Consider the following 27,067-nt stretch of genomic DNA (forward strand, 5'->3'; position numbering starts at 1 on the left):
CATGAGGACCACCACAGGAAAGGAAGCCCCAGTTACCTCTGCTGCAGTGGACAAGTTCATTAGAGTTACCAGCCTCAGAAATCGGCAATTAACTGCACCTCAGATTGCTGCCCTAGTAAATGTTTCACAGAGTTCAAGTAACAGACACATCAAAACAAATCAACTTGCATTTGTCACATGCGCCGAATACAACAGCGGTAGACCTTAGAGTGAAATGCTTACTTACAAGCCCTTAACCAACAATGCAGTTTGAAGAAAAATAGCTGTTAAGTAAAAAAATAAGAAATAAAAGTAACAAATCATTCATGAGCACAGCAGTAAAATAACAGTAGTGAGGCTATATACAGGGGGTACCGGTACAGAGTCAATGTGCAGGGGCACTGGTTAGTCGAGATAATTGAGGTAATATGTACATGTAGGTAGAGTTAAGGTGACTATGCATAGATAATAAACAGAATAGCAGCAGCGTAAAAGAGTAGGAGAGGGGTGCAATGCAAATAGTATGGGTAGCCATTTGATTAGATGTTGAGGAGTCGTATTTATTTATTTTACCTTTATTTAACTAGGCAAGTCAGTTAAGAACAAATTCTTATTTTCAATGACAGCCTAGGAACAGTGGGTTAACTGCCTGTTCAGGGGCAGTTAACTCGGGATATGAACTTGCAACCTTTCAGTTACTAGTCCAACGCTCTAACCACTAGGCTACCCTGCCACCCCCTTGGGGGTAGAATCTGTTGAGAAGCCTTTTGGACCTAGACTTGGCACTCCGGTACCACTTGCCATGCGGTAGCAAAGAGAACAGTTTATGACTAGGGTGACTGGAGTCTGACAATTTTTAGGGTTTCCTCTGAGCATCAACTGTTCATGGGAGACTGCGTGAATCAGACCTTCATGGTCGATTTTCTTCAAAGAAACCACTACTAAAGCACACCAATAAGAAGAAGAGACTTGCTTGGGCAAAGAAACACGAGCAATGGACATTAGACCTGTGGAACTTGCAGACTTGTTTACGTGTTGCTGTGCGTTTTGTGCGTTTTGTTGCCAACCTTACTTTGCTACCTGACAACTTTACGGTTTTTACCTTTTAATTACCGTTTATATTTTTGGTTTTTCCCTCACTCAACTTTTTTTCATTCAACTTTTTCACTCCGGATGCTTTATCTGGACGTGGTTTGTCAGGACCTCCAACAGCCGAAGCTAAGTAGTAACATTAACATGATGCCTTCTAATTGCAGTCGCTGTATTCATAATATACAGGAGAACGATCGCCTTACGGCGCAGATAGCTGTCCTGCAAGCCCAGCTTCAGACACAATCGTTAGGCACGGGTAATTTCAGTGAATGAAAAGATGAATAGTACAGATAGTAACGTTAGTATAAATCCCCTCGCACGGTCCCCGCAGCCGGACAACTTTCTCATGGTTTCTGGAGGAAAATGCTGTAGGAATGCTCAACCGGTGTCGCTCATTCAGCCGACAGAAACTTTCAACCGGTTTTCCCAGCGAGTCGGAGTCTGAGGCCGAGCCTTCTCTTGTCTCTACTCCTCCCCTTACGGGAGAGATGCCGAAGCTTCCCACCATTAGCTCTGACAAATTGAAAACCCTAGTCATTGGCGACTCCATTAACCGCAGTATTAGACTTAAAACGAATCATCCAGCGATCATATACTGTTTACCAGGGGGCAGGGCTACCGACGTTAAGGCTAATCTGAAGATGGTGCTGGCTAAAGCTAAAACTGGCGAATGTAGAGAGTACAGGGATATTTTTATCCATGTCAGCACCAACAATGTTAGGATGAAACAGTCAGAGGTCACCAAGCGCAACATAGCTTCAGCGTGTAAATCAGCTAGAAAGATGTGTCGGCATCGAGTAATTGTCTCTGGCCCCCTCCCAGTTAGGGGGAGTGATGAGCTCTACAGCAGAGTTTCACAACTCAATCGCTGGTTGAAAACTGTTTTCTGCCCCTCCCAAAAGATAGAATTTGTAGATAATTGGCCCTCTTTCTGGGATTCACCCACAAACAGGACCAAGCCTGGCCTGCTGAGGAGTGACAGACTCCATCCTAGTTGGAGGGGTGCTCTCATCTTATCTACCAACATAGACAGGGATCTAACTCCTCAAGCTCCACAATGAAATAGGGTGCAGGCCAGGCAGCAGGCTGTTAGCCAGCCTGCCAGCTTAGTGGAGTCTGCCACTAGCACAGTCAGTGTAGTCAGCTCAGCTATCCCCATTGAGTCCACAGACCCACTCCAAAAGGCTTTCTGAGCCATCATCGACTCAGTGTGTTTTGTCCAACATGTCTCTGGACCTACTCACTGTCACAGTCATACTCTGGACCTAGTTTTGTCCCATGGAATAAATGTTGTGGATCTTAATGTTTTTCCTCATAATCCTGGACTATCGGACCACCATTTTATTACGTTTGCAATTGCAACAAATAATCTGCTCAGACCCCAACCAAGGAGCATCAAAAGTTGTGCTATAAATTCACAGACAACACAAAGATTCCTTGATGCCCTTCCAGACTCCTTCTGCCTACCCAAGGACGTCAGAGGACAAAAATCTGTTAACCACCTAACTGAGGAAATCAATTTAACCTTGCGCAATACCCTAGATGCAGTTGCACCCCTAAAAACTAAAAACATTTCTCATAGGAAACTAGCTCCCTGGTATACATATAATACCCGAGCTCTGAAGCAAGCTTCCAGAAAGTTGGAACGGAAATGGCGTAACACCAAACTGAAAGTCTTCCGACTAGCTTGGAAAGATAGTATCGTGCAGTATCGAAGAGCCCTTACTGCTGCTCGATCATCCTATTTTTCCAACTTAATTGAGGAAAATAAGAACAAACCGAAATTTCTTTTTGATACTGTCGCAAAGCTAACTAAAAAGCAGCATTCCCCAAGAGAGGATGGCTTTCACTTCAGTAGTAATAATTTCATGAACTTCTTTGAGGAAAATATCATAATTATTAGAAAGCAAATTACGGACTCCTCTTTATATCTGCGTATTCCTTCAATGCTCAGTTGTCCTGAGTCTGCACAACTCTGCCAGAACCTAGGATCAAGAGAGACACTCAAGTGTTTTAGTACTATATCTCTTGACACAATGATGCAAATAATCATGGCCTCTAAGCCTTTAAGCTGCATACTGGACCCCTATTCCAACTAAACTACTGAAAGAGCTGCTTCCTGTGCTTGGCCCTCCTATGTTGAACATAATAAACGGCTCTCTATCCAAGGGATGTGTACCAAACTCACTAAAAGTGGCAGTAATAAAGCCTCTCTTGAAAAAGCCAAACCTTGACCCAGAAAATATAAAACACTATCGGCCTATATCGAATCTTTCATTCCTCTCAAAAATGTTAGAAAAGGCTGTTGCGCAGCAACTCACTGCCTTCCTGAAGAAAAACAATGTATACGAAACGCTTCAGTCTGGTTTTAGACCCAATCATAGTAGCACTGAGACTGCACTTGTGAAGGTGGTAAATGACCTTTTAATGGCATCAGACCGAGGCTCTGCATCTGTCCTCGTGCTCCTAGACCTTAGTGCTGCTTTTGATACCATCGATCACCACATTCTTTTTGGAGACCCAAATTTGTCGACACGGACAAGTTCTGGCCTGGTTTAGATCTTATCTGTTGGAAAGGTATCAGTTTGTCTCTGTGAATGTTTTGTCCTGTAAACTTTCACTGCTATGCGGATGACACACAGCTGTACATTTCAATGAAACATGGTGAAGCCCCAAAATTGCCCACGCTAGAAACCTGTGTTTCAGACATAAGGAAGTGGATGGCTGCAAACTTCTACTTTTAAACTCGGAGGACAAAACAGAGATGCTTGTTCTAGGTCCCAAGAAACAAAGAGATCTTCTGTTGAATCTGACAATTACTCTTAATGGTTGTACAGTCGTCTCAAATAAAACTGTGAAGGACCTCTGCGTTATTCTGGACCCTGATCTCTCTTTTGACGAACATATCAAGACTGTTTCAAGGACAGCTTTTTTCCATCTACATAACATTGCAAAAATCAGAAACTTTCTGTCCAAAAATGATGCAGAAAAATTAATCTATGCTTTTGTTACTTCTAGGTTAGACTACTGCTCTAATTTCCGGCTAAATAAACTTCAGTTAGTGCTAAATACGGCTGCTAGAATCCTGACTAGAACCCAAAAAATTGATCATATTATTCCAGTGCTAACCTCCCTACACTGGCTTCCTATCAAGGCAAGGGCTGATTTCAAGGTTTTATTGCTAACCTACAAAGCATTACATGGGCTTGCTCCTACCTATCTCTCTGATTTGGTCCTGCCGTACATACCTACACGTACGCTACGGTCACAAGACGCAGGCCTCCTAATTGTCTCTAGAATTTCTAAGCAAACAGCTGGAGGCAGGGCTTTCTCCTATAGAGCTCAATTTTTATGGAATGGTCTGCCTACCCATGTGAGAGACGCAAACTCGGTCTCAACCTTTAAGTCTTTACTGAAGACTCATCTCTTCAATGGGTCATATGATTGAGTGTAGTCTGGCCCAGGAGTGTGAAGGTGAACGGAAAGGCTCTGGAGCAACGAACCGCCCTTGCTGTCTCTGCCTGGCCGGTTCCCCTCTTTCCACTGGGATTCTCTGCCTCTAACCCTATTACAGGGGTTGAGTCACTGGCTTACTGGTGCTCTTTCATGCCGTCCCTAGGAGGGGTGCGTCACTTGAGTGGATTGAGTCACTGATGTGATCTTCCTGTCTGGGTTGTCACCCCCCCTTGGGTTGTGCCGTGGCGGAGATCTTTGTGGGCTATACTCGGCCTTGTCTCAGGATGGTAAGTTGGTGGTTGAAGATATCCCTCTTGTGGTGTGGGGGCTGTGCTTTGGCAAAGTGGGTGGGGTTATATCCTTCCTGTTTGGCCCTGTCCGGGGGTATCATCGGATGGGGCCACAGTGTCTCCTGACCCCTCCTGTCTCAGCCTCCAGTATTTATGCTGCAGTAGTTTATGTGTCGGGGGGCTAGGGTCAGTTTGTTATATCTGGAGAACTTTTCCTGTCTTATCCGGTGTCCTGTGTGAATTTAAGTATGCTCTCACTAATTATCTTTCTCTCTTTATTTCTCTCTCTCAGAGGACCTGAACCCTAGGACCATGCCTCAGGACTACCTGGCATGATGACTCCTTGCTGTCCCCAGTCCACCTGGCCGTGCTGCTGCTCCAGTTTCAACTGTTCTGCCTGCGGCTATGGAATCCTGACCTGTTCACCGGACCTGCTACCTGTCCCAGACCTGCTGTTTTCAACTCTCTAGAGACAGCAGGAGTGGTAGAGATACTTTTAATGATCGGCTACGAAAAGCCAACTGACATTTACTCCTGAGGTGCTGACTTGCTGCACCCTCGACAACTACTCTGATTATTATTATTTGACCATGCTGGTCATTTATGAACATTTGAACATCTTGGCCATGTTCTGTTATAATCTCCACCCGGCACAGCCAGAAGAGAACTGGCCACCCCTCATAGCCTGGTTCCGCTCTAGGTTTCTTCCTAGGTTTTGGCCTTTCTGGGGCGTTTTTCCTAGCCACCGTGCTTCTACACCTGCATTGCTTGCTGTTTGGGGTTTTAGGCTGGGTTTCTGTACAGCACTTTGAGATATCAGCTGATGTACGAAGGGCTATATAAATACATTTGATTTGATTTGGACATCTGTCCTTTGGTCTGGTGAGTCCACATTGGAGATTTTTGGTTCCAACCGCTGTGTCTTTGTGAGATGCAGAGTAGGTGAACGGATGATCTCTGCATGTGTGGTTCCCACCGTGAAGCATGGAGGAGGAGTTGTGCTGGTGTGGGTGTGCTTTGCTGGTGCCACTGTCAGTGATATTTTTAGAATTCAAGGCACACTTAACCAGCATGGCTCCCACAGCATTCTGCAGCGATTCGCCATCCCTTCTGGTTTGCACTTAGTGGGACTATCATTTGTTTTTCAACACGACAATGTCCCAACACATCTCCAGGCTGTGTAAGGGCTATTTGACCAAGAAGGAGAGTGATGGAGTGCTGCATCAGATGACCTGGCCTCCACAATCACCCGACCGCAACCCAATTGAGATGGTTGGAGTTGGACCGCAGAGTGAAGGAAAATCAGCCATCAGGTGCTCAGCATATGTGGGAACTCCTTCAAGACTATTGGAAAAGCATTCCTCATGAAGCTGGTTGAGAGAATGCCAAGACTGTTCAAAGCTGTCATCAAGGCAAAGGGTGGCTACTTTGAAAAATCGAACATTTTAAATCTATTTTGATTTGTTAGACACTTTTTTGGGTTACTACATGATTTCATATGTGTTATTTCATAGTTTTGATGTATTCGCTATTATTCTACAATGTAGAAAATAGTAAAAATAAAGGAAAACCCTTGAGGTGTGTCCAAACTTTTGACTGGTACTGTAGATAAGCAAATTCACCAGATTTAATGATCACATCATAGGCAGCTACAATGATTGGAAAATAAGTAGCCACATAGACTGATGAAAATTTAGGAGTAGGCGTACTGTTTATTTATGTACATTTTTATCATGTAAATCAATTATTTTGGGATTCCCATTGGATTTGACATGCAAATGATGTGTATCAAGCTCATTGCATTGTGCAATTATAATAGTCTTTACCCTAAATACCTCCTCTAGAAAATAAAATGCGGATCTGACATTATTCTCTCTTGTTCTGTTTGTCCTCGGGGCCTGGAAACCGAAGCAGGGTGTTTATGTACAATAAGCATTAGGTCAAGGGGATTAGATAAACAATGTGATTTGTATTATGGCATTTAGCAACATGAATGAGATTAGGCCTGCAGCTTGTGAAAAATATGACCCTGTTGTAGTTTTACTTGAAAGTGAAACTCTTACAATCTTTCCACAGAATGTTGAAAAATATCTTTATTTAGAAAACCACATTTGAAACAGCAGAGCTTGAATAAAAAACAAGAGAAATACACTGTGTACAAAAAATGTAAACATTTTGTATCCAATTTTTTTAAATTCACTGAGCTTTATTTTTAGTATTCTTTTATTCACTTAATTACTTACGATTGTTGTTTTATCGTCAAGAGGTGAAACTGTAAGTTAAGTATTTACTTGTATATCCACATATATCATGTTTATATGACCAATAAACAGACATGAACTTGAATGACTCCTGACAATAAATGAAACGGTGACATGAGGATTTTATAGCAAGTAAGCAAGCTAACATTGTTGAATGCTACTGAACAGCCTTGTTTTATCCCAGATAAATACATGTTAAATAATAAGTCCTAGGAGAGGCACATTTACAGTTGGATGTTTTAGGTATGTTGTCCATAGGCTCATGCATAGCCGCAGGAAGTAGTTTGTGGGTGGGGGTGCTGATACAGACGGCTATATCGGTCCGCAAATCCAGGACTAGTAAAGCCCCAGTGTACTACTTTTGTGAAGTATTTAAAAAATATATATTAATAAAAATAAAATATGTATTAATAAATGTTTTATATATATATTTTCTTCAGGGGGCCGAGAGCACCCTCAGCACCCATTCATCCCACGGCTATTCTTCAGGGGGCCGAGAGCACCCTCAGCACCCATTCATCCCACGGCTATTCTTCAGGGGGCCGAGAGCACCCTCAGCACCCATTCATCCCACGGCTATTCTTCAGGGGGCCGAGAGCACCCTCAGCACCCATTCATCCCACGGCTATTCTTCAGGGGGCAGAGAGCACCCTCAGCACCCATTCATCCCACGGCTATTCTTCAGGGGGCCGAGAGCACCCTCAGCACCCATTCATCCCACGGCTATTCTTCAGGGGGCCGAGAGCACCCTCAGCACCCATTCATCCCACGGCTATTCTTCAGGGGGCCGAGAGCACCCTCAGCACCCATTCATCCCACGGCTATTCTTCAGGGGGCCGAGAGCACCCTCAGCACCCATTCATCCCACGGCTATTCTTCAGGGGGCCGAGAGCACCCTCAGCACCCATTCATCCCACGGCTATTCTTCAGGGGGCCGAGAGCACCCTCAGCACCCATTCATCCCACGGCTATTCTTCAGGGGGCCGAGAGCACCCTCAGCACCCATTCATCCCACGGCTATTCTTCAGGGGGCCGAGAGCACCCTCAGCACCCATTCATCCCACGGCTATTCTTCAGGGGACCGAGAGCACCCTCAGCACCCATTCATCCCACGGCTATTCTTCAGGGGGCCGAGAGCACCCTCAGCACCCATTCATCCCACGGCTATTCTTCAGGGGGCCGAGAGCACCCTCAGCACCCATTCATCCCACGGCTATTCTTCAGGGGGCCGAGAGCACCCTCAGCACCCATTCATCCCACGGCTATTCTTCAGGGGGCCGAGAGCACCCTCAGCACCCATTCATCCCACGGCTATTCTTCAGGGGGCCGAGAGCACCCTCAGCACCCATTCATCCCACGGCTATTCTTCAGGGGGCCGAGAGCACCCTCAGCACCCATTCATCCCACGGCTATTCTTCAGGGGGCCGAGAGCACCCTCAGCACCCATTCATCCCACGGCTATTCTTCAGGGGGCCGAGAGCACCCTCAGCACCCATTCATCCCACGGCTATTCTTCAGGGGGCCGAGAGCACCCTCAGCACCCATTCATCCCACGGCTATTCTTCAGGGGGCCGAGAGCACCCTCAGCACCCATTCATCCCACGGCTATTCTTCAGGGGGCCGAGAGCACCCTCAGCACCCATTCATCCCACGGCTATTCTTCAGGGGGCCGAGAGCACCCTCAGCACCCATTCATCCCACGGCTATTCTTCAGGGGGCCGAGAGCACCCTCAGCACCCATTCATCCCACGGCTATTCTTCAGGGGGCCGAGAGCACCCTCAGCACCCATTCATCCCACGGCTATTCTTCAGGGGGCCGAGAGCACCCTCAGCACCCATTCATCCCACGGCTATTCTTCAGGGGGCCGAGAGCACCCTCAGCACCCATTCATCCCACGGCTATTCTTCAGGGGGCCGAGAGCACCCTCAGCACCCATTCATCCCACGGCTATTCTTCAGGGGGCCGAGAGCACCCTCAGCACCCATTCATCCCACGGCTATTCTTCAGGGGGCCGAGAGCACCCTCAGCACCCATTCATCCCACGGCTATTCTTCAGGGGGCCGAGAGCACCCTCAGCACCCATTCATCCCACGGCTATTCTTCAGGGGGCCGAGAGCACCCTCAGCACCCATTCATCCCACGGCTATTCTTCAGGGGGCCGAGAGCACCCTCAGCACCCATTCATCCCACGGCTATTCTTCAGGGGGCCGAGAGCACCCTCAGCACCCATTCATCCCACGGCTATTCTTCAGGGGGCCGAGAGCACCCTCAGCACCCATTCATCCCACGGCTATTCTTCAGGGGGCCGAGAGCACCCTCAGCACCCATTCATCCCACGGCTATTCTTCAGGGGGCCGAGAGCACCCTCAGCACCCATTCATCCCACGGCTATTCTTCAGGGGGCCGAGAGCACCCTCAGCACCCATTCATCCCACGGCTATTCTTCAGGGGGCCGAGAGCACCCTCAGCACCCATTCATCCCACGGCTATTCTTCAGGGGGCCGAGAGCACCCTCAGCACCCATTCATCCCACGGCTATTCTTCAGGGGGCCGAGAGCACCCTCAGCACCCATTCATCCCACGGCTATTCTTCAGGGGGCCGAGAGCACCCTCAGCACCCATTCATCCCACGGCTATTCTTCAGGGGGCCGAGAGCACCCTCAGCACCCATTCATCCCACGGCTATTCTTCAGGGGGCCGAGAGCACCCTCAGCACCCATTCATCCCACGGCTATTCTTCAGGGGGCCGAGAGCACCCTCAGCACCCATTCATCCCACGGCTATTCTTCAGGGGGCCGAGAGCACCCTCAGCACCCATTCATCCCACGGCTATTCTTCAGGGGGCCGAGAGCACCCTCAGCACCCATTCATCCCACGGCTATTCTTCAGGGGGCCGAGAGCACCCTCAGCACCCATTCATCCCACGGCTATTCTTCAGGGGGCCGAGAGCACCCTCAGCACCCATTCATCCCACGGCTATTCTTCAGGGGGCCGAGAGCACCCTCAGCACCCATTCATCCCACGGCTATTCTTCAGGGGGCCGAGAGCACCCTCAGCACCCATTCATCCCACGGCTATTCTTCAGGGGGCCGAGAGCACCCTCAGCACCCATTCATCCCACGGCTATTCTTCAGGGGGCCGAGAGCACCCTCAGCACCCATTCATCCCACGGCTATTCTTCAGGGGGCCGAGAGCACCCTCAGCACCCATTCATCCCACGGCTATTCTTCAGGGGGCCGAGAGCACCCTCAGCACCCATTCATCCCACGGCTATTCTTCAGGGGGCCGAGAGCACCCTCAGCACCCATTCATCCCACGGCTATTCTTCAGGGGGCCGAGAGCACCCTCAGCACCCATTCATCCCACGGCTATTCTTCAGGGGGCCGAGAGCACCCTCAGCACCCATTCATCCCACGGCTATTCTTCAGGGGGCCGAGAGCACCCTCAGCACCCATTCATCCCACGGCTATTCTTCAGGGGGCCGAGAGCACCCTCAGCACCCATTCATCCCACGGCTATTCTTCAGGGGGCCGAGAGCACCCTCAGCACCCATTCATCCCACGGCTATTCTTCAGGGGGCCGAGAGCACCCTCAGCACCCATTCATCCCACGGCTATTCTTCAGGGGGCCGAGAGCACCCTCAGCACCCATTCATCCCACGGCTATTCTTCAGGGGGCCGAGAGCACCCTCAGCACCCATTCATCCCACGGCTATTCTTCAGGGGGCCGAGAGCACCCTCAGCACCCATTCATCCCACGGCTATTCTTCAGGGGCCGAGAGCACCCTCAGCACCCATTCATCCCACGGCTATTCTTCAGGGGGCCGAGAGCACCCTCAGCACCCATTCATCCCACGGCTATTCTTCAGGGGGCCGAGAGCACCCTCAGCACCCATTCATCCCACGGCTATTCTTCAGGGGGCCGAGAGCACCCTCAGCACCCATTCATCCCACGGCTATTCTTCAGGGGGCCGAGAGCACCCTCAGCACCCATTCATCCCACGGCTATTCTTCAGGGGGCCGAGAGCACCCTCAGCACCCATTCATCCCACGGCTATTCTTCAGGGGGCCGAGAGCACCCTCAGCACCCATTCATCCCACGGCTATTCTTCAGGGGGCCGAGAGCACCCTCAGCACCCATTCATCCCACGGCTATTCTTCAGGGGGCCGAGAGCACCCTCAGCACCCATTCATCCCACGGCTATTCTTCAGGGGGCCGAGAGCACCCTCAGCACCCATTCATCCCACGGCTATTCTTCAGGGGGCCGAGAGCACCCTCAGCACCCATTCATCCCACGGCTATTCTTCAGGGGGCCGAGAGCACCCTCAGCACCCATTCATCCCACGGCTATTCTTCAGGGGGCCGAGAGCACCCTCAGCACCCATTCATCCCACGGCTATTCTTCAGGGGGCCGAGAGCACCCTCAGCACCCATTCATCCCACGGCTATTCTTCAGGGGGCCGAGAGCACCCTCAGCACCCATTCATCCCACGGCTATTCTTCAGGGGGCCGAGAGCACCCTCAGCACCCATTCATCCCACGGCTATTCTTCAGGGGGCCGAGAGCACCCTCAGCACCCATTCATCCCACGGCTATTCTTCAGGGGGCCGAGAGCACCCTCAGCACCCATTCATCCCACGGCTATTCTTCAGGGGGCCGAGAGCACCCTCAGCACCCATTCATCCCACGGCTATTCTTCAGGGGGCCGAGAGCACCCTCAGCACCCATTCATCCCACGGCTATTCTTCAGGGGGCCGAGAGCACCCTCAGCACCCATTCATCCCACGGCTATTCTTCAGGGGGCCGAGAGCACCCTCAGCACCCATTCATCCCACGGCTATTCTTCAGGGGGCCGAGAGCACCCTCAGCACCCATTCATCCCACGGCTATTCTTCAGGGGGCCGAGAGCACCCTCAGCACCCATTCATCCCACGGCTATTCTTCAGGGGGCCGAGAGCACCCTCAGCACCCATTCATCCCACGGCTATTCTTCAGGGGGCCGAGAGCACCCTCAGCACCCATTCATCCCACGGCTATTCTTCAGGGGGCCGAGAGCACCCTCAGCACCCATTCATCCCACGGCTATTCTTCAGGGGGCCGAGAGCACCCTCAGCACCCATTCATCCCACGGCTATTCTTCAGGGGGCCGAGAGCACCCTCAGCACCCATTCATCCCACGGCTATTCTTCAGGGGGCCGAGAGCACCCTCAGCACCCATTCATCCCACGGCTATTCTTCAGGGGGCCGAGAGCACCCTCAGCACCCATTCATCCCACGGCTATTCTTCAGGGGGCCGAGAGCACCCTCAGCACCCATTCATCCCACGGCTATTCTTCAGGGGGCCGAGAGCACCCTCAGCACCCATTCATCCCACGGCTATTCTTCAGGGGGCCGAGAGCACCCTCAGCACCCATTCATCCCACGGCTATTCTTCAGGGGGCCGAGAGCACCCTCAGCACCCATTCATCCCACGGCTATTCTTCAGGGGGCCGAGAGCACCCTCAGCACCCATTCATCCCACGGCTATTCTTCAGGGGGCCGAGAGCACCCTCAGCACCCATTCATCCCACGGCTATTCTTCAGGGGGCCGAGAGCACCCTCAGCACCCATTCATCCCACGGCTATTCTTCAGGGGGCCGAGAGCACCCTCAGCACCCATTCATCCCACGGCTATTCTTCAGGGGGCCGAGAGCACCCTCAGCACCCATTCATCCCACGGCTATTCTTCAGGGGGCCGAGAGCACCCTCAGCACCCATTCATCCCACGGCTATTCTTCAGGGGGCCGAGAGCACCCTCAGCACCCATTCATCCCACGGCTATTCTTCAGGGGGCCGAGAGCACCCTCAGCACCCATTCATCCCACGGCTATTCTTCAGGGGGCCGAGAGCACCCTCAGCACCCATTCATCCCACGGCTATTCTTCAGGGGGCCGAGAGCACCCTCAGCACCCATTCATCCCACGGCTATTCTTCAGGGGCCGAGAGCACCCTCAGCACCCATTCATCCCACGGCTATTCTTCAGGGGGCCGAGAGCACCCTCAGCACCCATTCATCCCACGGCTATTCTTCAGGGGGCCGAGAGCACCCTCAGCACCCATTCATCCCACGGCTATTCTTCAGGGGGCCGAGAGCACCCTCAGCACCCATTCATCCCACGGCTATTCTTCAGGGGGCCGAGAGCACCCTCAGCACCCATTCATCCCACGGCTATTCTTCAGGGGGCCGAGAGCACCCTCAGCACCCATTCATCCCACGGCTATTCTTCAGGGGGCCGAGAGCACCCTCAGCACCCATTCATCCCACGGCTATTCTTCAGGGGGCCGAGAGCACCCTCAGCACCCATTCATCCCACGGCTATTCTTCAGGGGGCCGAGAGCACCCTCAGCACCCATTCATCCCACGGCTATTCTTCAGGGGGCCGAGAGCACCCTCAGCACCCATTCATCCCACGGCTATTCTTCAGGGGGCCGAGAGCACCCTCAGCACCCATTCATCCCACGGCTATTCTTCAGGGGGCCGAGAGCACCCTCAGCACCCATTCATCCCACGGCTATTCTTCAGGGGGCCGAGAGCACCCTCAGCACCCATTCATCCCACGGCTATTCTTCAGGGGGCCGAGAGCACCCTCAGCACCCATTCATCCCACGGCTATTCTTCAGGGGGCCGAGAGCACCCTCAGCACCCATTCATCCCACGGCTATTCTTCAGGGGGCCGAGAGCACCCTCAGCACCCATTCATCCCACGGCTATTCTTCAGGGGGCCGAGAGCACCCTCAGCACCCATTCATCCCACGGCTATTCTTCAGGGGGCCGAGAGCACCCTCAGCACCCATTCATCCCACGGCTATTCTTCAGGGGGCCGAGAGCACCCTCAGCACCCATTCATCCCACGGCTATTCTTCAGGGGGCCGAGAGCACCCTCAGCACCCATTCATCCCACGGCTATTCTTCAGGGGGCCGAGAGCACCCTCAGCACCCATTCATCCCACGGCTATTCTTCAGGGGGCCGAGAGCACCCTCAGCACCCATTCATCCCACGGCTATTCTTCAGGGGGCCGAGAGCACCCTCAGCACCCATTCATCCCACGGCTATTCTTCAGGGGGCCGAGAGCACCCTCAGCACCCATTCATCCCACGGCTATTCTTCAGGGGGCCGAGAGCACCCTCAGCACCCATTCATCCCACGGCTATTCTTCAGGGGGCCGAGAGCACCCTCAGCACCCATTCATCCCACGGCTATTCTTCAGGGGGCCGAGAGCACCCTCAGCACCCATTCATCCCACGGCTATTCTTCAGGGGGCCGAGAGCACCCTCAGCACCCATTCATCCCACGGCTATTCTTCAGGGGGCCGAGAGCACCCTCAGCACCCATTCATCCCACGGCTATTCTTCAGGGGGCCGAGAGCACCCTCAGCACCCATTCATTCCACGGCTATTCTTCAGGGGGCCGAGAGCACCCTCAGCACCCATTCATCCCACGGCTATTCTTCAGGGGGCCGAGAGCACCCTCAGCACCCATTCATCCCACGGCTATTCTTCAGGGGGCCGAGAGCACCCTCAGCACCCATTCATCCCACGGCTATTCTTCAGGGGGCCGAGAGCACCCTCAGCACCCATTCATCCCACGGCTATTCTTCAGGGGGCCGAGAGCACCCTCAGCACCCATTCATCCCACGGCTATTCTTCAGGGGGCCGAGAGCACCCTCAGCACCCATTCATCCCACGGCTATTCTTCAGGGGGCCGAGAGCACCCTCAGCACCCATTCATCCCACGGCTATTCTTCAGGGGGCCGAGAGCACCCTCAGCACCCATTCATCCCACGGCTATTCTTCAGGGGGCCGAGAGCACCCTCAGCACCCATTCATCCCACGGCTATTCTTCAGGGGGCCGAGAGCACCCTCAGCACCCATTCATCCCACGGCTATGGGCTCCTGTTCTCTCCATAGCCTCATAGTCCACAGATTATGGTGTGTTTGACCTAATGATTGGGAACTCGGGTGAAATTCATACAGCGCCCCTGAAACAAAACAAAATGCAGATTATTTATTCCATTTAAACCTTTCACTTTACCAGGTAAGTTATTAAGAACACATTATTTTTTACAATAGAGAGCAGTTAGGCTTAAATGTACCTATTGTATTCTACACTTATTAGAAAATGTACAGCAGTACTTCCTTAGCATACACTATATTTCATTACAGTAGTAACACCTCCCCAGCCCCACCTCCATATCAGCCTAATCCACATGAACAATAGTGCATGGCTGCATCTACCCATTCTCCCCACCATGTATGGACTTGTTTCTCAAATAAATAAGGTACATCAGTTACAAAATGAGCTCCTAATGGGAGTCGCTATATACGTGGCATATCATGGACATTTTTGAACAATGCAGAGTTGGTATTTACAACAATATATCATAATTAAACTCAATTGAGGCAGCCTGTAATGGGTAAGGAGGAGATGGTGAATGGGCCGCCGCGATTTTTGCCAATCAAGCACGAGAGCATAACTGGCTGAACAGACAGCCACTCCCATTCAGTCAAGAAGGGAGCCCCCGTCGTTATCCCAGGCGAGTATAGAGCAGGTACAGTGCCATGCAAAAGTATTCATCCCCCTTGGTGTTTTTCCTATTTTGTTGCATTACAACCTGTAATTTAAATAGATTTTTATTTAGATTTCATGTAATGGACATACACAAAATAGTCCAAATTGGTGAAGTGAAATGAAAAAAAATAACTTGTTTCAAAAAATTCTAAAAAAACCCAAACTGAAAAGTGATGCGTACATATGTATTCAACCCTTTTGCTATGAAGCCCCTAAATAAGATATGTTGCAACCAATTACCTTCAAAAATCACATAATTAGTTAAATAAAGTCCACCTGTGTGCAATCTAAGTGTCACATGATCTGTCACATGATCTCAGTATATATACACCTATATACACCTCAGTATATATACACTGAAAGGCCCTAGAGTCTGCAACAACACTAAGCAAGCGGCACCATGAAGACAAAGGAGACTTTGAACATCCCACAGAGCACCATTAAATCGATTATTAAAAAATTGAAAGAATATGGCACCACAACAAACCTGCCAAAACTCATGGACCAGGCAAGGAGGGCATTAATCAGATAGCTTTTTGGCTATCAAGGAAAACGCTATGTCTGGCGCAAACCCCAACACCTTTCATCAAATCAAAGTTTATTTGTCATGTGCGCCGAATACAACAGGACCTTACAGTGAAATGCTCACTTACAGGCTCTAACCAAAAGTGCAAAAAAGGTGTTAGGTGAACAATAGGTAAGTAAAGAAATAAAACAACAGTAAAAAGACAGGCTATATACAGTAGCGAGGCTATAAAAGTAGCGAGGTTACATACAGACACTGGTTAGTCAGGCTGATTGAGGTAGTATGTACATGTAAATATGGTTAAAGTGACAATGCATATATGATGAACAGAGAATAGCAGTAGTGTAAAAGAGGGGTTGGTGGGTGGTGGGTGGCGGGACACAATGCAGATAGCCCGGTTAGCCAATGTGTGAGAGCACTGGTTGTTCGGCCCAACTGAGGTAGTATGTACATGAATGTATAGTTAAAGTGACTATGCATATATGATAAACAGAGTGTACCAGCAGCACCCCGAGAACACCATCCCCAGAGTGAAGCATGGTGGTGGCAGCATCATTCTGTGGGGATGTTTTCATCGGCAGGGACTGGGAAACTGGTCAGAATTTAAGGAATGATGGATGGTGCTAAATAGAGGGAAATTCTTGAGGGAAACCTGTTTCAGTCTTCCAGAGATATGAGACTGGGACGGAGGTTCACCTTCCAGCAGGACAATAAGCCTAAGCATACTGCAAAAGCAACACTTGAGTGGTTTAAGGTGAAACTGTTAAATGTCTTGGAATGGCCTAGTCAAAGCCCAGACCTCAATCCAATTGAGAATTGCTGTACACCTGCGGAACCCATCCAACTTGAAGGAGCTGGAGCTGGAGCAGTTTTGCCTTGAAGAATGGGCAAAAATCCCAGTGGCTAGATGTGCCAAGCTTATAGACATACCCAAGAGACTTGCAGCTGTAATTGCTGCAAAAGGTGGCTCTACAAAGTATTGACTTTGGGGGGATGAATAGTTATGCACGCTCAAGTTTTCTGTTTTTCTGTCTTATTTCTTGTTAGTTTCACAAATAAAAAATATTTTGCATCATCAAAGTGGTAGGCATGTTGTGGAAATCAAATGATACAAACCCCCCCAAAATCCATTTTAATTCCAGGTTGTAAGGCAACAAAATAGGAAAAATGCCAAGCGGGTTGAATACTTTCGCAAGCCACTGTAAGTACCAGCCCTCTTATAGCCACACACCAGGAAGAGGAATTGGTGCATGTTTAAACGCATGCTTACAGCTAGTATGCCTGTTCAGTGTTCACATTTATCAATTACTTATTGAAGCCAAGATGTTTTACGGAGTTTTGCTTGAAATAGTACATTTTGGTTGCATTTTTAAGTTGAAACCGAAATCTGGCACCATAATAATAAGTTACATTTGACCTCAACTGACCTGTAACTTACAAAACCATAACCATGTAATAAAACATTTATTTCAAAAGGTTGTTATAGTAAATGTAGTGTAGTAATTCAGAACAAATTCAGTATAGTATTAGACAATGACCAGCATCCTGCACTTACCTAGAGTGTCTGGTCTATAATGACAGGACAATAGTATGAATGACCAGTGTCTTAATGAACACGTACTACAGTACACGAACACAGTGTGACAGAGTACACGAACACAGCATGACAGAGTACACGAACACAGCGTGACAGAGTATAAGAACACAGTATGACATCCCCCCCCATCTTCGTTTACTAACTGTGACAGGGCAGAGGCCTCACATAATGGTGATAATACAATGCATTCGAAAAGTATTCAGACCCCTTGACTTTTCCACATTTTGCTACTTTACAGCCTTATTATAAAATTGATTAAATAATTGTTTTTCCTCATCAAATTATACACAATACCTCATAATGACAAAGTGAAAACAGGTTTTTAGAAATGTTTGCAAATTTATTAAAAATAAAAGGTGCATCCTGTTTCCACTGATCATTCTTGAGATTTTTCTACAACTTGATTGGAGTCCACCTGTGGTAAATTTAATTGATTGGATTTGGAAAGGCACACAGTTGACAGTGTCAGAACAAAAACCAAGCCATGAGATTGAAGGAATTGTCCGTAGAGCTCTGAGACAGGATTGTGTCGAGGCACAGATCTTGGGATGGGTAACAAAAAATGTCTGCAGCATTGAAGGACTCCAACAACACAGTGCCCTCCATCATTCATAAAAATGAAGAAGTTTGGAACCACCAAGACTCTTCCGAGAGCTGGTCACCTGGCCAAACTGAGTAATCGGGGGAGTGGACATCAGAAGCCACTCCTCAGTAAAAGGCACATGACAGCCCGCTTGGAGTTTGCCATAAAGCACCTAAAGGACTCTCAGACCATGACAAACAAGATTCTCTGGTCAGATGAAACCAAGATTGAACTCTTTGGCCAGAATGCCAAGCAGTACATCTGGAGGAAACCTGGCACGGTGGTGGTAGCATCATGCTGTGGGGATGTTTTTCAGAGTCAGGGACTGGGAGACTAGTCAGGATCGAGGGAAAGATTAATGGAGCAAAGTACAGAGAGATCCTTGATGAAAATCTGCTACAGAGCACTCAGGACCTCAGACTGGGGCAAAGGTTCACCTTCCAACATGACAACAACCCGAAGCACACAACCAAGACAATGCAGGAGTGGCTTCGGGACAAGTCTCTGAATGTCCTTGAGTGGCCGAGCCAAAGCCCGGACTTGAACCCGTGCTTCTACACCTGCATTGCTTGCTGTTTGGGGTTTTAGGCTGTGTTTCTGTACAGCACTTTGAGATATCAGCTGATGTACGAAGGGCTATATAAATACATTTGATTTGATTTGATTTGATATCTAACATCTCTGGAGAGACCTGAAAATAGCTGTGCAGCGACGCTCCCCAAACAACCTGACAGAGCTTGAGAGGATCTACAGAGAAGAATGGGAGAAACTCCCCAAATACAGTCTGTCATGTGTGCTCCCTCTCCGGCCTCTAGGTCACCAGGCTGCTCGTTAGGGCGCACACCTGTCACGTGCATAAGCGTTACATAAGCGTTACAGCGTTACGTGCATAATGAGACTCACCTGGACTCCATCACCTCCTTGATTACCTGCTTGATTACCTACTTCATACAGTTGAAGTCGGAAGTTTACATACACTTAGGTTGGAGTCATTAAAACTTGTTTTTCAACCACTCCACAAATGTCTTGTTAACAAACTAAAGTTTTGGCAAGTCGGTTAGGACGTCTACTTTTTGCATGACACAAGTCATTTTTCCAACAATTGTTTACAGACAGATTATTTCATTTATAATTCACTGTATCACAATTCCAGTGGGTCAGAAGTTCACATACACTAAGTTGACTGTGCCATTAAACAGCTTGGATAAATTCCAGAAAATGATGTCAAGGCTATAGAAGCTTCTGGTAGGCAAATTGACATCATTTGAGTCAATTAGAGGTGTACCTATGGATGTATTTCAAGGCCTACCTTCAAACTCAGTGCCTCTTTGCTTGACATCATGGGAAAATCAAAAGAAATCAGCCAAGACCACAAGTCTGGTTCATCCTTGGGAGCAATTTCCAAATGCCTGAAGGTATCACGTTCATCTGTACAAACAATAGCACGCAAGTATAAACACCATGGGACCATGCAGCTGTCATACCGCTCAGGAAGGAGACGCGTTCTGTCTCCTAGAGATGAACGTACTTTGGTGCGAAAAGTGCAAATCAATCTCAGAACAACAGCAAAGTACCTCGTGAAGATGCTGGAGGAAACAGGTACAAAGGTATCTGTATCCACAGTAAAACAAGTCTTATATCGACATAACCTGAAAGGCCGCTCAGCAAGGAAGAAGCCACTGCTCCTAAACCACCATAAAAATGCCTGACTGCAATTTGCAACTGCACATGGGGACAAAGATCGTACTTTTTGGAGAAATGTCCTCTGGTCCGATGAAACTAAAATAGAACTCTTTGGCCATAATGACCATCGTTATGTTTGGAGGAAAAGGGGGAGGCTTGCAAGCCGAAGAACGCCATCTCAACCGTGAAGCACGAGGGTGACAGCATCATGTTGTGGGGGTGCTTTGCTGCAGGAGGGACTGGTGCACTTCACAAAATATATTTTTTTAATTAATCCATTTTAGAACAAGGTTGTAACGTAACAATGTGGAAAAAGTCAAGTGGAACGAATACTTTCCTAATGCACTGTAGACACTAAGGGTCAGGGTGGCCAGTCACACCAACATGGACATCCATCCTCTTCTCTCAGTGGAGAGTCATAACTAACCTTCTAGGTTTTCTATCTCTCCCTTACTACCCCTCACCACTGATGAGCTAGACAAGGTTACTAATGTGTGAAAACTGAATGACAATGACCAAACAGAGAGCTCAGTCTTCTTTTCTCTCTTTCTCTTTTCTCTCTCTTTCTCTTTCTCTTCTTTTCTCTCTTTCTCTTCTGTTCTCTCTCTTTCTCTCTCTTCCTTTCTCTTTCTTTTGTTGCAGTCAGTGTTTGGTCAATTCCATTTAAATTCAGTCCATTCAGGAATTAATCTGGAAACCTTTATGGAAGGGGGTACCTTACCCTGTCCTTTGCTGTTGGTCTCATGACAGCAACTCGATCATACTGGCGCCTGAGTAATGCTACTAGAGCATCAAAACGCCCCTGAGAGAAAGAAACAATGAGAATTGTGGTGATGAAACCAGTCTAAACAAAGATATGATGAAACCAGTCAAAAATATTAAAGATATCAAGTCAGTTACTGAATGACAATGAATGACAACTGGGTTTGAAAGCATCCGAACTGACCTTGATGGGTGTGTACCATCTGGACTGTTCTGGGATGTGATAGGTGGGGTGTGGACTCTGAGGCATTGGTTTTCTTCCAATGGTTTCATCCACCTCCTCTTCCACCATTGTGACCACTGCGTTCTTAGCTTTCTCTAGCCGTGCACCTTCCTCCGTGGAACCCTTCTCTCCCCATCGAACCTAATACACACTTTACATTAGGTTCTTTTATACAGTTCACCTTTCATTTTATACTGTTTATATATATTTTTTGTAGCACAAAATAACAATTCAGACCTTTAGAGTTACTAACATCACTCAAAGTAAAGTAACACAACTCACTGTCAAGATATAGTGCAGCCCAAATAGATGGGGTTGAATGGGGTAATACTCATTCTGACATACCTCCATGCGTTTCATTCCTCCGATACCTCTTCCCCCATAATAGGATGCATCCACCATGGGCCACTTCCTCTTGGGTAGAGGGTCCTCCTCAGGCTCCTATTGGAGGAGACACAGCGAAACCACTGCATTAACACTGTGAAGAGCTGAATGAACTGACATTCATGTTGATTTAAACAACAGTCTTAAGGATCTAAGCGACAGTCCACTCACAGGTACTGGTGGAGGAGGGGGAGGAGGGGGGCGACAGGGAGGGGGGTCCTTGATCACCTGTAAAATAGAAGCATTCTTCTATTACTATATACTATCAACCAACAACCATTTTAACTGATTCACTCATACTGTTTCTATTTTTCAAGGGGAAAAGTGCTGTGTTGAACCACTCACAATAGTGCAGCAGAGCGGCCAGAACCACCACAGCAGAACCAGAGCCAGTAGCAGGAGGAGGACCAAGACCAGCACCAGCACCACTGTCCCATCAGACTGCATCAGGAGACACTGTCACTTTAAATGTGTAGCTCTAGCACTCTGAATGAATTCTATTGTCTAGTTTCTGTGTTTTCATGTTTTATGTACCATCTTTTTAAGCACATGACCAAGTTAATTTCCCTCTTGTGGAATATAAATTTGATCTGAATCCCTCATTGAGTCTGAATGGTAAACAAAGCAGCCTGGTACGCAACACAGACTTGAACAGATTACTTTATACCAAACATAAATATAATATATAATACTTGATAAACTGGGTGTTTCAAGCCCTGAATGCTGATTGGCTGAAGGCTGTGGTTTATCAGACCGTATCAGACCGTATACCATGGGTATGATAAAACCCAAAACCCATGTATTTTTACTGTTCTAATTACATTGGTAACCAGTTTATAATTGCAATAACGCACCTCAGGGGTTTGTGATATATGGCCAATATACCACGGCTAAGGGCTGTATCCAGGCACTCCACGTAGCGTTGTGCTTCAGAACAGCCCTTAGCCAAGGTATATTGGCCATATACCACACATCCTCTGGCTTATTGCTTAAATATTTAATGGACTTTATCAGACTAGACTTTGGTGAACTAAGACTGACCAAACTGAATGTCAGTGGAGTGTGGCTGTTTGTTTTGAGTGTTGGCATTGTCTGTAATACTGATACTTACACATTCTGTAGCGTAGATAGTGAATGGACTTGAGATGTAGGACTGACCCTTGTTCAAGCTGATCAGCACATCTATCGATCTATTGAGAGAGAAAGGAAATCCAGCCCATTTCTATGTTATTGCTGAGAGAGAAAGAGACTAACAAAGTAGGTCAAGTCAAACTTAATTGATGAATCGGCCTGGCAGACCAAACGTTGAAATGCCAGGGCACTGTGCCATAGCAAACAGGCATGCTGGTGGCAGGGTAAACACTATTACATGGTCAACGGTGGGTACCCACTGGGCACAGACGTCAGTTCAACATCTAGTTTTGATTAGTTTTGAATTCAAAGTGAAATCAACAACAAGTGTCACCTTGTCATTGGATTTAGGGTCAAAGTTGGGAGAAAAAAATTGCCCTTATGTTGATGACTTTTTCTGTGCTTTTCCAATCAGATTGACACGTTGATTCAACGTTATCACATAGATTTTGGGGGTTGAAATGACGTGGAAACAAAAGTTGATACGATGCGTTTTTGCCCAGTGGGTAAACTCTAACAGGGTCACAAAGTCTCACAAAAACATCCTCATGTACTAAACTGTTTAAATGACAGTATGCCAAACCATTTTGGTGTGTCTCACCACTAGACATTGGTTCAGCCTATTCGTTTTATATTTTATTACGAAACCAGGCAGGTAACTGTAATGGAATAGGACTGAACAGCATTTATTCTCCAATCTCCACCAAACTTCTATTATATTTTTATACTTGAATTATTTTATTTTGTTGCTTTTATAAAGCAATCGATCCGTTACCCGTCGAACCAACTGCCCACCCTGAATGAAAGTGTGTGTAGTCTTCGACAGTGGAGCTTGGGTTTCAGCATGGTTCTTCTCTCACGGCAACCAACAGACAACATGCCATTCCTTTGATCTGCCCATCTGAACGCACTCAGTAGCTCACTGGCCATTTATGGCTACAGGAAGTTCCACGAGGAGAGGATCAAGTGCAGCACTTACTGTCCGGCTTCATGCAGCACTGGTGCTGGACACAACAGATAGCCATCCTGCACCACACTAGGGCTCTCATCTGGGAGAGAGGGAAAGAGAGAGAGAGCGAGAGGGAGGGGTTGTGGGGAGCGAGAGAAAGTGTGAAAGGGAGGGGTGTGTGATCTCTATGCCCTCTCAGTGAAGAGACATTGTTTGTTATGTTCTATATTAAGCAATGAGACAGAGACCAGCTCCATGCACTCAGCTGGCTACAGAATGACGTCTCTGTTCTCTAGCTACTAAATAAGACACTGTTCTGTTCTCTCCGGTTTGGGAAAATAGTGAGCCCCAACATTCACTCCATGGCCTCATTACTCTATTAGTATGGCTACAGAATGAACAGGGTGACCAACATCTTTCCATGATGAAATTGATTGAATCCTGAGGAATGGCATTGAAGTGCATTGTTTGGTGTACAACTACAAAGGACTGTGGCATCTGGTAATATACATGAATGAATGTGATGTAACAAGCGGTTAGGGGGTGTTATTGTCAATTTGCACTCTTACAGTAGGTCGGTGTGTCAATATTGGAATGCAGAATGTAATGCATTATGGAGCTTGTGGTAGGGTATACTAACTGTAGGTCTTCTGGTTGACTGTGAGAACACAGATCACTCCCTCCTGGCTCCTCCCACGGGTGAAATCATATCCTCTCAGCACAATGTTAAAAGATTCTGGAATGTTATGGAGGGTCACAATGTTAGGATTTTCGGGAACAAACTAATAATAATGTTAACCAATATTGATCACATTGAATCAGTATAACGACAAACTAAATCTTTGCACCATACCGTTCACACAAACATTACTGGGCTCTATACTGAATATTTCTGTGCAGGATTTCTTCAAAATCTGTGAAAAATATTAATAACGATGATGTAAATGACATGGTATGTGTCTTAAAGTTTATTCTGACATATTGTTCTATGTAATTATTCTGACCTCACCGAATTCACAATGGTTTTGAGTGCATGAAATCCAGCCAGCACTGGGAATACTTGGTCTTTGCTGTCTGCAATGTCAACAAGCTGTAGAGATAAGAACGCAAGCATACTCTATGATGTTACACAACATCTGAGAGATTGCCTTCCCACATCTAACGTACGACATAGCACTCTCTCCCTCATTGTCAGTACATTACTCTGTCTCTCTGTTGATGTTTTCCTGACTGGTTTCCAAGGCTCTCATCTAATGTAATGAAACTATAACAGGAAGCAGGGCTGGCACGATCGTGATCTTATTAGATGATTACAGTACAACGGACTTCCTGTCCAGACTGCTAACGCTCGCTGAGAGGGACAGACGATCAAATCATTAAACTGGTACTCTCATTTTCCTTTCACTATGTTATCAATATCAATCAGCTGTTACAGCATTGTGCATGCTTATCCAACAGATTTCAATGTAAACAAATATTTCAGCAGGGATACTGTTTGTGCATGGCTGTGTGCAGTTTGTGACTGCTTCTCCAGCCTACAATTGATAAAGTGAGACTTCAAAATCATACCTGTCTCTCATCAAAGTCCTTCACACCGACACAGTACACTCTAGCACCAAACTCCCTGGCCGCGTTAGCCTGAAACAAAAAGAGAGGACCAATAGATGAATTTATGGAAAATAGCTGTGTACTAGTAAGAGCTCAAAGCAAAGTAAGTACTATGTTATTGCTCATCACAGTCTATTATAATGGCATTACCTCCTCTACTGTCAGTTCATAGGGATAGACCTCCAGTTTCCCATCAGTCAGAGCGATGATGATGCTGGATGACCGTGTGACCTGGGCCTTTATCTGCTCTGAAGCCTACATGTAGGAAGCCATGTTTTAATGGACAACACATACAGTACAACTACAAAAATATATATAACTGCTATGAATCAAAACTTCATACCACTTTCATTCCTTCGTGCATGTATGTTTCACCAGCTGGTCTGATTTCACTTAACTTTTTCAAGCCTTCCTCTATTTCATACCTGCAAAGGAACAATAAATATGCATTTTAGGTCCTATATTATCTGAGAGATGATGTGTACCGCGAGAGAGTGTGTGTGCTGTCTCGTTAGGTGAAATATGTTTACTGTAGTAGTACCTGTCTCCAGTTAGTGGTAGAATCACCTCCGCTCTAGATGAGAAAACTATGAAGGAAACTCTCATCTTTGGACTAGAACAAACACAGATACACAAGGGGATAAACGGGATTAAACACCCAAGAAGATGCAGAAGCAGATTAACTCCAGCAATGACTGGTCATTTTGTATTTAAAAGACTACACTAACAGTAGCTTTACATAGCCCTATTCCCCACACCCTTTGGGGCTAACCATTTTTTTCTACATTAGCCTACAATTATACACCAGTTGCCACCACAGCCAGATGTGCCGAATGTTTTGTGGAGTTAAATTTAGTACCCCATTATTAAGTTTAAAAATAATCCCAGTCATGCAGTATCCTAGTGTTCGGTGGACCTACTTTTTGTTAAATGCCTGGGCTTCTGCTCGATAAAGATATGCCCCACTTTCACAGGACCTTGTTTACTACAGTTTATCTATTGATTCCAGCTGTGAAAACATGCCCTTGGTAAATCATTGATAAAAGGGGTTCAAACAGTCAATATACTGAAAACGTGTATCATGAGAGAAAGGGAGAGAGAGAGAGTTGTGTGGGTTTTGTCCTGATGGATTGTGACATGTTCAAAGCAAATTTAACCTCATAGAGAGCTTGACCTGAGAGCATAGACAGTTTACCTCACAAAGCGGTTGGTGAGCTGCTCCACAAACTCATAGATCTCTCCCCAGTTATCATACACACTACCAGACCTGTAGAGCACACAATGAAACTCTCTGAACCAAACAAACCCATACGAGGACTATACAGACTGAAAAATAACATTAGTCATTTTAATACTATTTTCATTAGCATTTTGACTACTTGTTACACATTTGTTTTTTTCACACACATAACTTGATAATAAAATGTTTGATACGTGCACTCTGACACCTGATAGATGCTATTGAATTATATTGATACAAGATACTTCAACATTAAAAAAATAGAACAAGAAGTCACGTTCATATCAACGATATCTTCCATTTAGTTTAGAGGCTAGGATACTTACCTATCTAAAACGAAATAAATATCAAAAGCTCCATGGCAAGATGCCTCTTCGCTTTGACAAAATAATGTGTTTATTAGAAAGGAAAGAAGAAATACAATCCCTTGTCCGTTGAGGATCATTGCCTTGATAAAAATCATATTTTCTCAATTATATTTTGCACATTACACTGTCTACCTTACATGCGCGTCCTTGTATGTTAAACAAGATAAATCAAGGCTCAAGACTGACTGATTTTCCAACGAAAAAATGGACAAGAAACTGACATTACTTTTACGCGACATGTTACTAGCATATGTATTTGTAAATAACGATGATTGTCCTTGCCACTCGCATAGTTGTTAACTATACATTGTCTGAATTGAGAGAA

General features: G+C 47.1%; 1 protein-coding gene across 1 annotated transcript; it reads right to left on the reverse strand.

Moving 5' to 3' along the window:
* Positions 1-14,488: 14,488 nt before the first annotated feature.
* LOC109892359 (anthrax toxin receptor 2-like) lies at positions 14,489-27,055 on the reverse strand. Its single transcript, XM_031826254.1, has 17 exons — positions 26,701-27,055; positions 26,330-26,401; positions 25,676-25,747; positions 25,478-25,559; positions 25,285-25,389; positions 25,096-25,164; positions 24,536-24,616; positions 24,380-24,440; positions 24,167-24,262; positions 23,557-23,626; positions 22,558-22,636; positions 21,792-21,887; positions 21,618-21,674; positions 21,408-21,503; positions 21,024-21,203; positions 20,799-20,879; positions 14,489-15,098 (listed from the first exon to the last, which is right to left on the reverse strand). The coding sequence occupies exons 1-17, from the start codon at positions 26,835-26,837 to the stop codon at positions 15,060-15,062; spliced, it is 1,473 nt and encodes a 490-aa protein (XP_031682114.1). The 5' UTR covers positions 26,838-27,055; the 3' UTR covers positions 14,489-15,059.
* Positions 27,056-27,067: the final 12 nt, after the last annotated feature.

The sequence above is a fragment of the Oncorhynchus kisutch genome, linkage group LG6 (assembly GCF_002021735.2).
Source record: "Oncorhynchus kisutch isolate 150728-3 linkage group LG6, Okis_V2, whole genome shotgun sequence".
NCBI classification, from domain to species: Eukaryota; Metazoa; Chordata; class Actinopteri; order Salmoniformes; family Salmonidae; genus Oncorhynchus; species Oncorhynchus kisutch.